General features: G+C 62.9%; 1 protein-coding gene across 6 annotated transcripts; it reads left to right on the forward strand.

Annotated features, from left to right (window-relative positions):
- The first annotated feature begins 545 nt into the window (after positions 1 to 545).
- PLXNA3 (plexin A3) lies at positions 546 to 15958 on the forward strand. 6 transcript variants are annotated; one of them, XM_070606596.1, is made up of 33 exons: positions 546 to 678; positions 2456 to 3079; positions 3473 to 4012; positions 4564 to 4746; positions 5592 to 5720; positions 5791 to 5891; positions 6177 to 6300; positions 6385 to 6541; positions 6620 to 6719; positions 6884 to 6998; positions 7159 to 7359; positions 7526 to 7622; positions 7772 to 7962; positions 8040 to 8185; positions 8254 to 8374; positions 8483 to 8619; positions 8707 to 8877; positions 9032 to 9125; positions 9209 to 9448; positions 9523 to 9666; positions 9743 to 9977; positions 10069 to 10211; positions 10296 to 10552; positions 10648 to 10714; positions 10806 to 10952; positions 11037 to 11196; positions 11353 to 11456; positions 11696 to 11792; positions 12076 to 12266; positions 12565 to 12734; positions 13283 to 13495; positions 13717 to 13867; positions 14297 to 15958. In XM_070606596.1, the coding sequence occupies exons 2-33, from the start codon at positions 2483 to 2485 to the stop codon at positions 14318 to 14320; spliced, it is 5547 nt and encodes a 1848-aa protein (XP_070462697.1). In that variant the 5' UTR covers positions 546 to 678; positions 2456 to 2482; the 3' UTR covers positions 14321 to 15958. The 6 variants fall into 6 exon arrangements, with proteins under 6 accessions (XP_070462697.1, XP_070462695.1, XP_070462694.1 ...); XM_070606594.1 differs by having other exon boundaries at positions 14874 to 15958; XM_070606593.1 differs by having other exon boundaries at positions 10069 to 10552.
- Positions 15959 to 16996: the final 1038 nt, after the last annotated feature.

Here is a 16996-nt window from a genome sequence, read left to right on the forward strand (position 1 = left end):
CGGGCCCTCCGGGCTATGGACCGTCGCGGGGAGAGTGTCCTCAGCAAGGACCGCGAGTCGTCGGCTGGAGGGCACCTGACTGGCCGAGCAAGGGAGGCCGCGCGCCGGCAGCAGGTGGCCCCGGGCGCGCCTGAGAGCTCCGGGGCGGGGCCGGGTGGGGCGGGGCGGGGTCGGCGCGCGCCCGTGCCAGCCGCGCGCGCCCCAGGCCCGAGGTGGGTGTGGCGCGGGGGCGCGCGGGTCCCAGGGTTGCCCGAGGCAGCGGGCGGGGAGGAGGGGAGAGGCGCGCGCCGCGGACGCGGCCATTGTGCGAGGGGGGTCGGCTCGCGGGGCGGAGACCCAGGCAGCTCACGGGGGCCGGGATTGCGCGCGAGGCCTGCCCCCGGCCCTGGGGAGGAGGGGCCCCGCCCGCGCGCCCTGCCGCCCGGCCCTCCCTGGGTGCCCCCGCGCCGCGCGGTGGTACGATCCGGGTTTAAAAGGCCCGGGCGGCCCCGGGCCGGCCCAGTGTGTGGGCGGTGGCGGTGGCAGTGGCGTTGGTGGCGGCGGCGGCGGCGGCGCGCGCGGGGCGCCGGTTGCGGGGCGTGGCGGCTGGGGCCTGGGAGCTGGGCCAGTGTGGGGCTCGGGGGCGCGTCCACGTGGCTGGAGGGCGGCCACTCCGAGCCAGCGGCGGCGGAGAGACAGGTAGGTGGCCCCCATCCGCCGCCACCCGTGCGGGGCCAGCATGCTCCGCGGCCCGGGGCTCACGCAGCCCGGGGGCCTTCAGGGGGTCGGGCCCTGCCTCTGTTCCTGACCCTCGGGCGCCGGCCTGAGTAGTCCTTCATGCCCTGCGCTGGTAGGGACGGCCAGTCCAAGCCCAGCCTCCCTGCCCGATGGGGACCCTTTGTGGCAGAGAAGCTACCCCTCCGAGGACTGCTACGGCGCCTCCGTCCACGAGGGTCCCCGTGGCTCTGCCGAGGGGTGCCCCCTGGTGGGGGCAGGGCGAGCCGGGCAGCAGCATGGCGCGGGGCATGGGCACTCTGCTGGCAGGGCTGTGGCAGAGGGGCTTGGTGTGCCTGTGATGCCTGAGGCTCCCACTGACAGGTGGAGGTTGGGAGGGGGCTTGGGCTGCAAATCCTGCCTCTCCAGATTTCCCTCCAGCCCTGTCCCCATCCTGGTTCCTAGGAGGTGAGGGTGGGATGTGGTCTCCCCTCTGGCCTTCCTTTCTTCTCTGGCTGTTGTTTAGGGGTCCAGGATGTGGACCTGACAAAAGAGCCCCTGAGAGATGATCAGTCTGAGCTGAAACTTTGGCTTCAAGCTGGGCCTGCTCCTTGTTTTAGGAAATGTGTTTTTTCCTTTCTCTCTTCTGCACCTCCTTGGTTTGGTTCCCCGCGCCCCCCAGTCTGGGTACCTTGTGTCTCGCTTGGGGCTAGGGCACTGACTGGGTAGCGCTTAACCCTGCCCCATTGGCTGCCACGACACTGCTCTGCTGTATTTGCCGTCTGGGGCTGGCCAGAGGGCTGGGTGTGGCTTGGGGGGTGAAGACTCAGCCAAGTTGGGCACTGTCCTTATGGCCCCCCCATCTTCCCAAGGCCTTGCTGTTTTGGGGGATGTTGCTCCCCATCCATAGGGCCCCTTGGGTCCCTCTGCATCTCCCCTTCCCCAGCTAACCTTTGGACCTGGAGGGAGAGAGAGCAGCACACGGCTGCCTGGCCATCTGTTTGGCTGTGCCTGAGCAGAGCCTGACTTACGTCTGTCTCAGCGCGTGGCTGTGGGGGCAGGCGCGACTCGGCTTTGTGTTGCAGTGAGTAGGCCAGACAGCAGGCTCCTGGACAGCCAGCTGAGGGAGGCCCTCCAGGCAAGGAGGCAGCTGGGGCCAGGAGTGGGGATGTGGTGGTGCTAGGTCTGATCTCAGGCCTTGATGCCCCAGACTTCTGTCCTGGGGCTCCTGGTGGCAGTGCCACTCTGGGGTGGTGCCCCCCACCCCCGGGGCTTATGATTGTTCTCTCCCTGCCTTTCCGCCTTCCCCCAACTTGGGCATGGGGCGTCTCTGTGGCCTGCGGCTTGCCTACGGTGGCTCTTCTGTGTGGCTGGCTGCCCTCAAGTCTGGGATCTGGTGATCGGGGTCTCGTTCTGGGAGGGCCTCCCACCCTGCCTTTCCCAGCATCTGGCTCTGCTGCCCTCTTGGGTGTGGCCCAGCTGAGGCAAGGCCTCCTGGCTCCTTTCCAGCGGGGGGTGGGGGATGATTGATGGCCCCCAAGCCTGCCTGTGCTTGCTGTTCACTCATGCGCCCTGGTGGAGGCCCCTCCTCTCTCCCAGACACGGTCACCATCTGGGGCTCTGGCGTGGTGTTGGGTGAGTGGCCTCCACCCTCTGTGGCTCAGAGCTCAGCCTGCCAGGGGCCCTAGGCCAGGCAGGCCAGGAGGAGGGCAGGCAGCCTGGGCCAGAGGGCCTCTGACTGGTACTTGCTATCTCTCCTCAGGCCCGTCCCTGGGCGCAGCCGCCGGCCATGCCCGCTGTTTGTCTCCTCTCACTGCTCGTCCTTGCCATGGGGGGGGCCCTGGGCAGCAGCAGGCCCTTCCCTGCCTTCTCGGTGACAGACACTACCCTCACCCACCTGGCGGTACACCGGGTGACTGGAGAGGTGTTTGTGGGCGCAGTGAATCGTGTCTTCAAGCTGTCCCCCAACCTGACCGAGCTGCGGGCCCATGTCACGGGGCCTGTTGAGGACAATGCTCGCTGCTACCCACCCCCCAGTATGCGTGTGTGCGCCCATCGCCTGGCGCCTGTGGACAACGTGAACAAGCTGCTGCTCATAGACTATGCGGCCCGCCGCCTGGTGGCCTGTGGCAGCATCTGGCAGGGCATCTGCCAGTTCCTGCGCCTCGATGACCTCTTCAAGCTGGGCGAGCCCCACCATCGCAAGGAGCACTACCTGTCGGGGGCCCGGGAACCCGACTCCATGGCTGGCGTCATTGTGGAACAGGGCCAGGGGCCCAGCAAGCTGTTTGTGGGCACTGCTGTGGATGGCAAGTCTGAGTACTTCCCCACTCTGAGCTCTCGAAAGCTCATCGGTGATGAGGACAGTGCCGACATGTTCAGTCTGGTGAGTGCCTATTCGCCCTCTTGGGCGGGTTGCTGGGCCCTCCTTCCCTCGCGTCGCTTCTCACCCTCTCAAGAGCCAGCTCCCAGTTCCCTCCTGCCTGCACCTTGTGTTGGCTCCACCTCTGGAAGAGCCCTAGTCCAAGAGGGGACAAGCTGCTGAGGACAGCAGGACCAGCTGGAGCACAGGATGGGGCTGCTCACCTTGCCCTTGGCAGCCTTTCTGGCCTGGGCTCCTGTGACCATGTGGGCAGTCGGGAGTTGTGAGGGAAGCCTGGGGGGACCGTTTTGTGGGAGCAGGGCCAGGGTGTGTTGCAGGGTCCAAGGGCCCAGGGTTTGGGAGGTTACCGATGGACGCAGGCCTCATCCCAAGCTCTCTCCTTGATCTGCTCTCCAGGTGTACCAGGATGAGTTTGTCTCCTCACAGATCAAGATCCCCTCAGACACATTGTCCTTGTACCCTGCTTTTGACATCTACTATATCTATGGCTTTGTGAGTGCCTCCTTTGTGTACTTCCTGACGCTGCAGCTGGACACCCAGCAGACGTTGCTGGACACAGCAGGCGAGAAATTCTTCACATCCAAGATCGTGCGCATGTGCGCGGGGGACTCGGAGTTCTACTCATACGTGGAGTTCCCCATTGGCTGCTCCTGGCGCGGCGTGGAGTACCGCTTGGTGCAGAGCGCCCACCTGGCCAAGCCCGGCCTGCTGCTGGCCCAGGCCCTGGGTGTGCCAGCTGACGAGGATGTCCTCTTCACAGTCTTCTCTCAAGGCCAGAAGAACCGGGCCAGCCCACCGAGGCAGACCATCCTCTGCCTCTTTACCCTCAGCAACATCAATGCCCACATCCGGCGCCGCATCCAGTCCTGCTATCGCGGGGAGGGCACACTGGCCCTGCCTTGGCTGCTGAACAAGGAGCTGCCCTGCATCAACACTGTAAGCTCTCACTTGCCCCACCCTGCCCCTATGCCAGGCTATCTGCCCCTTCCCAGGTTTGCAGCCCTGGCCTGGATAGTGGCGTGGCAGCCAGTGGACTGGCATGGCCTTGGGAGTGGCACCCTAGCCCTGGAACACCTGCTTCTCCCTCTCAGGGGTCCCCCGCACTGTCTTGTCCTCTCTCTGCATCTGCTGTTTCTCTTCCTTCCCTGGCCTTCCGTCTTACTGGCTCTCTTGGCAGGCGCTCTCTGTTTGTGGACCACCCCCTTCCTCTTACTGCTCCTCCACCCATCCCCAGGTTGCTGCTCCTTACTCTGTCTCACGGGTGTCCCAGCCTGGCCCCATCTTGCAGGCCTAGGCCTTGCTCTTCTCTCCCCGCTCCTGCCTCCTCCTCCTCCTCCTCCTCCATCTCCCTCTTCAGCCCCTGATTTCCTGTGGGGCTCGCAGGGCGAGCAGTCAGTTCTTGCTCTCTTCCAGAATGTGGGGTCCCACGGCCTCCATCCAGCTGGTGCCTCCAGGCTCTCTTATATACATCCCTTCTGTTTCACCAGCCCATGCAGATAAATGGAAACTTCTGCGGGCTGGTGTTGAACCAGCCACTGGGTGGCCTGCACGTGATTGAGGGGCTGCCCCTGCTGGCTGACAGCACTGATGGCATGGCCAGTGTGGCTGCCTACACCTACCACCAGCACTCCGTGGTCTTCATTGGCACTCGCAGTGGCAGCCTGAAGAAGGTGGGCCCCAGAAGCCTTGGCATGTGGAGATCAGGGCAGACTCTGACATAGGGGACAAGGGTTGGGGGCAAGAACATGCAGACGGGCCCCTGGAGACTCTGAACAGGGCATGGCCCATGGGGGGAGGGGGACTTCTCAGGCTGGGCCCCAGGAGCCTGGCCATGCTCCACGGCCGACCCCTGAGCCATCCACCTCGCCAGCATCACTGCCTGCTGTGGCCTGAATTGCCAGCTTCCTGTGGCTGTGGGGACAGAGACCAGACCCATCTCAGGGCTTCCCTGCCGCAGAACAGGGGCCGTGGCTGAGCCATCATTGCTGGGTCCTCAGTCAGATGAATGAGGGAACAAATGGCATCCTTGGGGAGGTCTGGGGGTGGCCAGGAGAAAGGTTATGCAGGGAGCCACTGAGCTCTCAGAGCCTGGCTTACTTCCCTCCTAGGCCCTTTTTTCGTTTGCAGCAGCGTTACTGAGGTGTAGTCCTTGTACCATACACTTCCCTCATTCGGAGCGTACATTTCAGTGGTTTTAGTAAGTTTGCAGAATTGTACAACCATCAGCATTCTCTCGATCCAGGACATTGTCATCACCTTAAAAGAATCCCTGCCCCTTTAGCTGTTACCCCTCTTCCCCATCCCTAGGCAGCACTAACCTCTGTGCCCCTATCTTCTGGGAGCCTTTTCTGGCTGGCTGAATCACCCCCAAGGGCCTGTGGGGGCCAGGTCCTGGCTTCAGCTTGGCCACAACCTGGAAAGTCCCTGGCTTGAGAAGAGGACACCCTGGGTATGTGGGGTGCTACTATGGCATCAGGTTGGCTTGTCATCCCTCTGCCCTGGTCTCATGGCCCAGGTGCGGGTCGATGGCTCCCAGGATGCCCATCTGTACGAGACAGTGCCCGTGGTGGATGGCAGCCCCATACTCCGAGACCTCCTCTTCAGCCCTGACCACCGGCACATCTACCTCCTGAGTGAGAAGCAGGTGGGCCCGTGGCGGGCGGCGGTGGGTGGCAGGGTCGGGGCAGGCTGGGTGCTGATGTGGCTGTCCCCAGGTGAGCCAGCTCCCAGTGGAGACCTGCGAGCAATACCTGAGTTGCGCAGCCTGCCTGGGCTCGGGGGACCCGCACTGTGGTTGGTGTGTGCTGCAGCACAGGTGAGGGCTCAGTGAAGCTCCCGGAAGGGGCCAGCCCACAGGCCCTCTGCTCCCAGCCATGCCCTTGCGGCCTCCCCCTCCCTCCCCTTCCACTTTCTCCCGCTAATGAGTGGAACCTCCACCCTGAGTGACGTCCCTTGGACCCAGGGAACAAGGCTGAGGCATGCTGTTGCCTGGCACTGTGGGCTGGGCTGCCTGTCCCCTTTGTCCTCAGGCCCCACTGTACCCCCGGCCGGCACCTTCCTGGGGCAGCTGTGGGACGGGCTCTGGTCTGGCTCCACGCAGATGCTGCCGCGAAGGGGCTTGTCCAGGTGCCTCAGCCCCTCATGGCTTTGCCAAGGAGCTGAGCAAATGTGTTCAGGTGCGGGTCCAGCCCAACAACGTGTCGGTGACATCACCTGGGGTGCAGGTGAGTGGCGTGGTGGGTGGGAGGTGTGTGGGCCTGTGCGTGTTGGGGGGATGCGCCCTGTTCTGAGTCCTCTGCCTCCTCCAGCTCACTGTGGCCATGCGCAACGTGCCAGACCTCAGCGCAGGTGTGAGCTGTGCCTTTGAGGAGGTGACGGAGAACGAGGCCATCCTGCTGCCCTCTGGGGAGTTGCGCTGTCCCTCGCCCTCCCTCCAGGAGCTCCGGACGCTCACCAGGGGGCACGGTCAGTGGGCTGGGGCTGCCTGGGACAGGGGCGCCCTCAGGCCCCAGCTTGCTCACAGTTGCCCTGGGCTTGCTGCAGGGGCCACCCGCACTGTGCGGCTGCAGCTGCTCTCCAAGGAGACCGGCGTGAGCTTTGCAGGGGCCGACTTTGTCTTCTACAACTGCAGTGTTCTCCAGTCGTGAGTACTGGTCTCCCTGAGCGCTGTCCCCACGTCTCTTTGTCCCTCGCTGTATTGTGTGGGCCCTGCTGTCTTCTTCCTTCAGTCCCCTGTGTGTCCTGTAGGAGAGGTGGTGAGGGGCAGACATGGCCTTCCTGGTTATTTTGGAAGCCTCTCCTCCCCAGGTGCATGTCCTGCGTCGGCAGCCCTTACCCCTGCCACTGGTGTAAGTACCGCCACGTGTGTACCAGCCACCCCCACGAGTGCTCCTTCCAGGAGGGCAGGGTCCACAGCCCTGAGGTGAGGCGGGCGCCGCGAGCAAGGGGGCTGGGCTCCGTGTGTGCTGGCCTCTGGCTTTTCTGCCTTTGATCTCGTTGGTTTCTTGGAGCCTCCTCAACATGGGGCTGGCCCGGATGGACGGCAGCAGTTGGTGTGCAGCTGACGGGCGTTCTCCCTCCAGGGCTGCCCTGAGATCCTGCCCAGCGGGGACCTCCTGATCCCAGTCGGTGTCATGCAGCCTCTTACCTTGCGGGCCAAGAACCTGCCGCAGCCCCAGTCGGGCCAGAAGAACTACGAGTGCGTGGTCCGGGTGCAGGGCCGGCAGCAGCGGGTGCCTGCTGTGCGCTTCAACAGCAGCAGTGTGCAGTGCCAGAATGCCTCGGTGAGGCCCACCTATCACACCTGAGGGGGTGGCCAGGACGTGCAGGGCCAAGCGTGGAAGCCTCAGGTGGCCATGGCAGGGGGCCTTCTGAACCTCCTGCTGGGGATTCCTGAGCCGGGAGGTCTGTACACCTTCTTTGAGGTCACGCAGGTTCCTCTCCCCCCAGTACTCCTATGAAGGCGATGAGTATGGTGACACCGAGCTGGATTTCTCTGTGGTCTGGGATGGAGATTTCCCCATCGACAAGCCTGCCACCTTCCGAGGTGAGGGGCAGGATGGAGCTGAGGAGCTCGCCTCCTGGGACAGAGTCGGCATGAACTGGGGGCAGGTCCAGCAGGGGACCCTCCGGCAGGGCCGTTGGTGCCACTGGCTCCCTGTAACCACCCCCTAGCAGTGCCCTCTGTACCCACAGCTCTCCTGTACAAGTGCTGGGCCCAGCGACCTAGCTGTGGTCTCTGCCTCAAGGCTGACCCCCGCTTCAACTGCGGCTGGTGCGTCTCAGAGCACAGGTGCCAGCTGCGGGCCCACTGCCCAGCACCCAAGACCAACTGGATGCACCTGAGCCAGAAAGGCACCCGCTGCAGCCACCCTCGCATTGCCCAGGTCAGCCTCCCAACCGCCTTCCACCCACCGGGCACCCGCAAGTCTGGGCTCACCTTCTCGCCTCCTATGCTCTGCAGATCCACCCACTTATGGGGCCCAAGGAGGGAGGTACCCGGGTCACCATCGTGGGCGAGAACCTGGGCCTCACCTACCGAGAGGTGGGCCTGCGGGTGGCCGGCGTGCGCTGCAACTCCATCCCTGCCGAGTATGTCAGCGCTGAGAGGTGAGTGTGGCTGTGCCGCCGCCCAGCCCTATCCACTGTGGCTGGCCCTGACTGTCTCTGACCCCTAGGATTGTGTGTGAGATGGAGGAGTCGCTGGTGCCCAGCCCGCCGCCAGGGCCTGTGGAGCTCTGTGTAGGCGACTGTTCCGCGGACTTCCGCACGCAGTCTGAGCAGCTCTTCAGCTTCGTGGTGCGTGGGCCGCCCACCTCTTCCCCTGCCCACCCCTTCTGAGGGGCACAGGCCTAGCCCCAGAGCTGGGCTGCCTCCTCCCTCCCCTCAGGGCTGCTTTTCCCACAGACCCCAATGTTCAACCGTGTGAGTCCCAGTCGGGGCCCAGCTTCTGGAGGCACACGGCTCACCATCTCCGGTAGCTCTCTGGATGCTGGCAGCAGAGTTGCAGTGACTGTGAGAGACGGCGAGTGCCAGTTTGTGAGGTGGGCAGGGCGCTGGGTAGGGACCACAGGGGCAGGGCATGTGATAGCCCTGGGCCGCCTGCTCCAAGGGCCCATTTGTCGACCCAGGAGAGATGCCGAAGCGATTGTGTGTATCTCGCCCGTCTCCACCCTGGGCCCCAGCCAGGCCTCCATCACCCTGGCTATCGACCGTGCCAACATTTCTAGTCCTGGAGTCCTCTACACCTACACCCAGGACCCCACTGTCACTCGCCTTGAGCCCACCTGGAGCATCATCAAGTAAGACCCTTGAGAAAACGTGGAGCCTGTCTGGCATTGAGGGGATTGGGGACTGGGTCCTCGAGCTCCTGTCCTGGGGTCTCCCCTGATGACTGGGGCCTTTGGCCTCAAGTTACATCTCCTCTGAGCCAGAGCCCCTCGTCCCTGCCCCCAGCGGAAGCACTGCCATCACTGTGAGTGGGACTCACCTGCTGACAGTCCAGGAGCCCCGAGTCCGGGCCAAGTACCGAGGCATTGAAACCACCAATGTGAGTGCCAGCTGCCCTCACCCCACCCCTCACCCTCCCACCTGTGGCCTCATGTGCCGGGCTACCCGCCCTTGTCCCCACAGACGTGCCAGGTGATCAACGACACTGCTATGCTGTGTAAGGCCCCCGGCATCTTCCTGGGGCGGCCCCAGCCGCAGGCCCAGGGCGAGCACCCTGACGAGTTTGGCTTCCTGCTAGACCACGTGCAGACAGCCCGCTCTCTCAACCGATCCTCTTTTACCTACTACCCCGACCCCAGCTTCGAGCCACTTGGGCCCTCCGGCGTCCTGGACGTCAAACCTGGCTCCCACGTAGTGTTAAAGGTGCCGGTGGGGCTCAGGGGCCAGGAGGGGCAGGGAGGCTGGGAGACCTGGCTGACCGTGTCCTCCACCTGTAGGGCAAGAATCTGATCCCCGCAGCAGCCGGCAACTCCCGTCTCAACTACACAGTCCTGATTGGGGGCCAGCCGTGTGCACTCACCGTCTCGGACACACAACTCCTGTGCGACTCACCCAGCCAGACGGGCCGGCAGCCTGTCATGGTGGGTGGGGGTGGAGAGGCCATCAGGGGAGTAGGGGTGGGCATGAGGTCAGCTCACAGCGGACTTGTCCCTGCAGGTGCTGGTGGGTGGCCTGGAGTTCTGGCTGGGCACCCTGCACATCACGGCCGAGCGAGCGTTGACCCTGCCGGCCATGGTGGGGCTGGCAGTGGGCGGTGGGCTCTTGCTGCTGGCCATCACCGCTGTGCTGGTCGCCTACAAGCGCAAGACTCAGGATGCTGACCGCACACTCAAGCGGCTCCAGCTACAGATGGACAACTTGGAGTCCCGCGTGGCCCTAGAATGCAAGGAAGGTGCCTGGGGGCAGGGTACAGTGTAGGGTGGGCGGGCTGGGGGGCCTTCCTTTGCCTGTTCTGTTCATTCTCCCTCTCTGCCCCTCCCCAGCCTTTGCCGAGCTGCAGACAGACATCAACGAGCTGACAAACCATATGGACGGCGTGCAGATCCCTTTCCTGGACTACCGGACCTATGCCGTGCGCGTACTCTTCCCAGGCATCGAGGCCCACCCAGTGCTCAAGGAGCTGGATGTGAATCCCCCCCTCATTGCCTGCCCACTCCCTGTCACCCCCAGGGCCACCCCCGCACCCTCTGAGATGCCCTGTGCCCCACAGACCCCGCCCAATGTCGAGAAGGCCCTGCGCCTCTTCGGGCAGCTGCTGCACAGCCGGGCCTTCGTGCTTACCTTCATCCACACGCTGGAGGCCCAGAGCAGCTTCTCCATGCGGGACCGTGGCACCGTGGCTTCGCTCACCATGGTGGCATTGCAGAGCCGCCTCGACTATGCCACAGGGCTGCTCAAGCAATTGCTGGCGGACCTCATAGAGAAAAACTTAGAAAGCAAGAACCACCCAAAGCTGCTATTGCGCAGGTACTGTACTGCTCCAGCCCTGCCCTTGGCCGGCTCTACCTCTGGGCAGGCCCCGCCCCCTACCAGGCCTGGGCTGAGCGCACCTTTCACCCTAGGACTGAGTCAGTGGCTGAGAAGATGCTTACCAACTGGTTCACTTTCCTGCTGCATAAGTTTCTGAAGGTGCGCATGGCCGGCAGGCGGCAGGGGAGATGATGAGGGGAAGTAGCTGGCTGTCAGGCAGGCAGCAAGCTTTGTGCTGGCCCGGCTGCAGGAGTGCGCCGGGGAGCCGCTTTTCCTGCTTTACTGCGCCATCAAGCAGCAGATGGAGAAGGGCCCCATCGACGCCATCACGGGCGAGGCGCGCTACTCCCTGAGCGAGGACAAGCTCATCCGGCAGCAGATTGACTACAAGACGCTGGTGAGTGAGGGGCCAGTGGGCAGGGCTTCGGGCATGGGGGGAAGCCTTGCCCAGGACCCACCCTGTGGTGCCCCTTGCCCTCAGACCCTGCACTGTTTATGCCCGGAGAGTGAGGGGAGCCCTCAGGTCCCAGTGAAGGTTCTCAACTGCGACAGCATCACCCAGGCCAAAGACAAGCTGCTGGATGCTGTGTACAAGGGCATCCCATACTCCCAGCGCCCCAAAGCTGAGGACATGGACCTAGGTGAGGCCCTACCCTCTCCTCCTGGCCCCCACCCTGTGGCCATGTTACTTTGGTCACTGCTCACACTCCTCACCTGGGCTCTGTCCTCTGAGGGGAATGGGCCCAGGGTCTTGGGGGATGCTGTGCGGGACCTCAAGGGCTATCTGTGGCCTGCAGAATGGCGCCAGGGCCGCATGGCCCGCATCATCCTCCAGGATGAGGATGTCACCACCAAGATCGAGTGTGACTGGAAGAGGGTCAACTCACTGGCCCACTACCAGGTAAGGGGGCTGGGGGCCCACTCACCCCCAGGGCCACTGGGGTACTGCAGCCCTGCCCTGAGGATTCAGGAGCAGGGACCTTGGCTCCTCCCTTCTCTGGCACCTGTGCTCGCAGGCCTTCCTCAGGAGCCTTGGCTGCTGCCCTACATGTACACTGCAGGGTCTGGGTGGCTGGTGGCTCAGGTCCCTTGGCTTCTTGGCCTCCTGCACTGTCTCCTCTCTGTCTCTGGGGTCTCCAGGTGACAGATGGTTCCGTGGTAGCACTGGTGCCCAAACAAGTATCTGCCTATAACATGGCCAACTCCTTTACCTTCACCTGCTCCCTCAGCCGCTACGGTAGGTGTCCTCAGCGTGGTGGCCTCTGCTGGCCCTGTGCCCTTTGAGGCTGTATCAGCTGTCACAGGGGACCCCCTATCTGCGGCCAGCTTGGCTCTGGCAGTCTCCCTGGGCCCTGCCCTTGGGAGGTCTCCAGTTCCTTAGAGCCTAGAAGTGGGGTGGGCCAGCAAGAGTGGACGGGCCCCCCTCAGCCAGCTGGGCTCCCAGGACAGGTGGGGCAAGAGCCCTGACAATACTGGTGTGGTCCCCCTGGCCTAAGGGGCACACTTGTCCTCTGCCCTAGAGAGCTTGCTCCGCACAGCCAGCAGCCCCGATAGCCTCCGCTCTCGGGCGCCCATGATCACGCCCGACCAGGAGACAGGCACCAAGCTGTGGCACCTGGTAAAGAACCATGACCACGCCGACCACCGCGAGGGGGACCGTGGCAGCAAGATGGTCTCAGAGATCTACTTGACACGGCTGCTGGCCACTAAGGTGTGGGCCTGCCCTGCACCAGCCTGGCCTCAGCCCAGACACCTTCGAGCCTGGTTTTGACCCTGAGGTTGGCCCTGTCTGGCCTGTGTGGGGAGGAGACCACTGGATTGTTCGAATCCAGTGGGCCTTTGCTATGGGAACTCCCAGCCCAAGGTTGAGACAGGGCCTATCTTAGGGGCATTGGTTCTGCAGGGAAGCCTTGCTCATTGCTGAGCCTCTCTGTCCCCCCGTCTGTCTTGCTGTGGGGACATCCCAGCCTGGCTCCCTCACAGCCTGTGCCCTTGCTGTGCTCCTGCAGGGCACCCTGCAGAAGTTTGTGGACGACCTCTTTGAGACCGTGTTCAGCACAGCGCACCGGGGCTCGGCCCTGCCCCTGGCCATCAAGTACATGTTTGACTTCCTGGATGAGCAGGCCGACCAGCGCCAGATCAGTGACCCCGATGTGCGACACACCTGGAAGAGCAACTGGTATTGCCCCATGCCGGATGCTGCTGGCCCCTCCAGGGATGGGTGGGCAGAAGAGGCTGGCTTTGCTGAGATTCAGGGACCATGGGGCCAGGGTGACTGACGGGCTGGAGTGGTTGTCCGGGTAGGAGAGGACTGTGGCCTGGGGTCAATGGTGCCAGCAAGCAAAGAGGGCGAGTGAGTGAGTGCAATTTCAGAGGTGGGCTCTGCCATGCATTTGAGGGGGTGGGATGTTGGTAGTTAAGGCCAGTGCCCAGAGGTGGCCTTTTGCTCTCTGGGGTCTGGCACAGGGCAGAGATGCTGGTTGCCTGGCCCAGGTGGTCTCTGTCGGGGGTTGGGATGCACTGAGGACAGAAGAGCTGTTTACTCTTAGGTCTCACTGCTTGAAGGCCAGCAGAAACTTAGAGAAAAGGCCACTAATCCTAAATATGTCCCTCCTGCCACTCTGGGCAAGATGGGAGCTGACCAGATAGGAACCGTGGAGGGGAGCAGTGATGGGTGGGTGCTCACTGGGCGACTAGGGAGCTGTGGGTGTGTGTCCCTCTGTCCAGCCTGCCCCTGCGCTTCTGGGTGAACGTGATCAAGAACCCGCAGTTTGTGTTCGACATCCACAAGAGCAGCATCACAGATGCCTGCCTGTCGGTGGTAGCCCAGACCTTCATGGACTCCTGCTCCACGTCCGAGCACCGCCTGGGCAAGGACTCCCCTTCCAACAAGCTGCTCTACGCCAAGGACATCCCCAACTACAAGAGCTGGGTGGAGAGGTGGGCCCTGCCCCGCAGCCCTGTGTGCTGGGCGGAGGGGAGGCAGGGTCAGGCAGCCCAGGGAGGTTGCTGCTGGGTGAGGGGCGTAGGAGCTGCCTTCCCTGGGCTGGCTTGTCTTAGGTGGGCCAGCTGCAGGAAAAGGCCCAGAGGCCAGCCTGGCTGCCAGGGCAGGGGCTTTGGCTTTTATGGCACCTGCCTGTGTGACCTCAGGGTCCCAACAGGTACTACCGGGACATTGCAAAGATGGCATCCATCAGCGACCAGGATATGGATGCCTACCTGGTGGAGCAGTCCCGACTCCACGCCAGCGACTTCAATGTCCTAAGTGCACTCAGCGAGCTCTATTTCTATGTCACCAAGTACCGCCAAGAGGTGCGTGCCACCCCCACAATCCCCCTGAGGGTGCAGCCATTGGCAAAGGCAGGGGCGTCGGTGGGGGTCAGGGAGTGCCACAAGGAGGTGGAGGGGACAGATTGCTTATGATGTTCCCTCTGACCAGGTCCCCGGGCTAGCATAGGTGACACTCTCCATAGATGCTGGGATTTGAGGGGAGTGGGTGGAGCCAGAAGGTGTGTGGCGCCAGCCCCGTGTAGGGCCTGTGGTGTTTGCAACCCAACTGGAGACCCCAATAGGCAGGAGACACAGAGGTGTGGACTTAAGGATGCATCCTTGCCTGGAGACAAGAACTTGTGAGCCAGGACATGGCCCTGAAAGCCCCGAGCCTGGCTGAGCTCACCAAGGGCGGCCGAGTGGGTGTAGAGGGAGAAGCGGCCCCAGCACTGGGCCCTGGGACACCCACAGGTGGCCGAGAAGACGGGGAGCTAGCAGCAGAGACTGAGGAGGGGCGGCCAGAGGCGTGGAAGGGACCCCAAGAGTGCCAGGCGGGTCCTGGAACATGAGTGAGGCTCCCCGGGGCGGGGGGCGCTCAGGGAGGAGGGAGTGATCGGCTCTGTGGGGTGCTGCCGACGGTCGAGGGAGATGAGGCCCCAAACGCTCACCGGGACTTGGCATCAGGATCATGGAGACCTGGACAAGAGAGGTTTTGGGGGGGGCCGATAGGAGCGGATGGGAAAGGGGAAATCGGGGACAGCGAGTGCAGACCACTCTTGGGAGGGGCCGCGCTCTGGCTGTGGAGAGGACGACAGAGAGTTCTGCAGTTGGAGGAGGATTTGGGGTCGAGGAGAAGCCGGAGGGTGTGTTCAGAGGTGAGAGATTGCAGCCCTTCCCACGCGCCTGCCCAGGGCCCCCTGGGAGGAGGGATGTGCTGAGGCGTGAGGCAAGGAAGAGCTCAAGCTGCTCAAGCTGGGGAGGGGGGCTTTGCCCCGGAGGAGCCGGCCCCTCCTCGAGAGCCCAGCTCCGGGGGGCCGTCCTGCCCCAGGTTCTCACCGCTCTGGACCGAGATGCGTCTTGTCGGAAGCATAAGTTGCGCCAGAAGCTGGAACACATCATCACCCTCCTGTCCAGCAACAGTTAAGGGTGGCGGAACCGGTGAGGAGGGGCCTTTTCGGTCCTGAGCTGTCCTCCCGTTGAGGGGGGCGGCTCACGCCTGGGGCTGGGGGCTGAGCCCTGGATCGGGTGGCACGGGGGAGGTCACTGGGCCAGTGTGCCCCTGGCACACCTGGGCCCCCTTCATTAGTGCCTTGCTTTGGGCCCCACCGGGGTGGGGGCTGGGGGCTGAGGGGGAGAGGATGACAGGACCAAGCCCCGCACCCCAGCAGCAGCAATACCCTTAGCCTCCTGCCCTTGTGCCCAGGTGTTGCCACGGCCCCTGCCTTCCTTGCTATTTATACCCCCAACCACCTATTTATTTAATTTACCACCACCTCACTGTCTCCATCTGTAAATACGTGTCACCCCTGGCATGTTGCCAACTTCACTGACCTTCTCTCCTTGAGTCGTCCTGGCTCCCTTGTGACGTTGTCAGCCTTGGCCTAGCCTCTGGCACCTCACCCTTGCCATGGCTGGCCCCACCCATACCAGGAAGGCAGCCTCGGTGCCAGCAGCACTTGGGGTGGGATGATGCACCTGAAGCCGCCCTCAGACTGTGGCTGTGCCCAGGCGTCCCCCTGCAGCTGGGCCACAGCGTCTCCCTTCAGACTTCTCGGGAGTTGGCCTGTCCTGTACAGGGCCCTGCTCTCTCTGAGACCCTGGAGAGCTAGAACCAGGCTTGTGCCGGGGCCTGACCTGGGCCCAGGGACTCCGGCTCTCCTTCTCCCGGCCCTACTGCCAAACATCCTCAGTGTTGTCTGCACTTGCCCCCGACCCCCTCGTCCTCAGCTGCCCTGTCCTGCGCCCGCCCCAAGGGGCTGAGGCGGCAGTGCCTTAGTCCTTTGTCCTTCTGCCTCCTGTGAGGAATCAGGCCCTGTCTCGCAGTCCTGGAAATTCCATTCTCTCCTCTTTTGTTGCATGAGTTCTTCTTTGTTCGTGTAATTTTTTTTCCTAATTAAATGTTGGGAAAACAGAGTCAGTGTGTGGCTTTGTCCTTGAGGCAGGTGGGTGGTCGGAGAACATGGGAGCAGGTGGGGAGACTGCTGGACTGCAGATGAGCTGGACTCCCTTTGTGGGAGGAAGGGTAACTCATTGCAGGGTTTCTGAGGATTTGAGGAGGTCCAGGGCCATGTCCAACCCACCGGCAGGTCCTGGTGGCTCCACCTTCAAGATATATTCAGAATCACCTCACCTCGCCCCACCTCCACTGCTCCCAGCCTGGTCCAAGCCACCCTTGTCTCTTACCTGGATGCCAATCTCCCTGCATCTGCCTTGCCCCTCCTTGGCCTGGTCTCAACGTGGGAGGCACTCGGATCCTGGTAAGATACAAGGTCTATCTTGTCCTGCTCTGTTTAAAACCCTCCAGTGGCTTCATTGTACCCAAACTCCTTCATGTCTGACAATTCTTTACTGTTCCAGCTATATCTCCATCATGATGCCCCCACTTCCCTCTTACTCCCCACTCCTGTTAAAGTAATGCAGGTGATGAGAAAGTGGGATGCAATTTTAAATGGAGTGGCCAGGACTGATATCTGAGTGAGCCAGGAACCCTGGGGGAAGAGAGTTCCAGACAGGAAAGAGCCCAGTGCAAAGGCCCTGAGGTAGGCGTGGGCCTGGGGTGTTTTTTTTTTTTTTTTTTTGAGGAAGATTAGCCCTGAGCTAACTACTGCCAATCTCCCTATTTTTGCTGAGGAAGACTGGCCCTGAGCTAACATCCATGCCCTTCTTCCTCTACTTCATACATGGGATGCCTACCACAGCATGGCTTTTGCCAAGTGGTGCCATGTCCGCACCTGGGATCTGAACCGGGGAACCCTGGGCCGCCAAGAAGCAGAACGTGCGAACTTAACTGCTGCGCCACTGGGCCGGCCCCGGGCCTGGGGTGTTTTAGAAAGGGGAGGAGGCCAATCAATGTGGCTGGATCAGAGTGAGCAAGGTGGAGAGGGGAGGAGAGGAGGCCAGAGTGGAAGCAGGCTGGGTCACATCAGACTCTGTAGGCCACCATAAGGACCT

Source organism: Equus przewalskii, chromosome X, assembly GCF_037783145.1.
Source record: "Equus przewalskii isolate Varuska chromosome X, EquPr2, whole genome shotgun sequence".
NCBI lineage: Eukaryota > Metazoa > Chordata > Mammalia > Perissodactyla > Equidae > Equus > Equus przewalskii.

Coding starts and splice junctions, on each gene's coding strand:
- PLXNA3 (XM_070606590.1), top strand. CDS start 2,483: ATGCCCGCTGTTTGTCTCCTCTCACTGCTCGTCCTTGCCATGGGGGGG. Junction 6,301..6,384: donor TGACATCACCTGGGGTGCAG/GTGAGTGGCGTG, acceptor TGCCTCCTCCAG/CTCACTGTGGCCATGCGCAA. Junction 8,878..9,031: donor CCCACCTGGAGCATCATCAA/GTAAGACCCTTG, acceptor CCCTGCCCCCAG/CGGAAGCACTGCCATCACTG.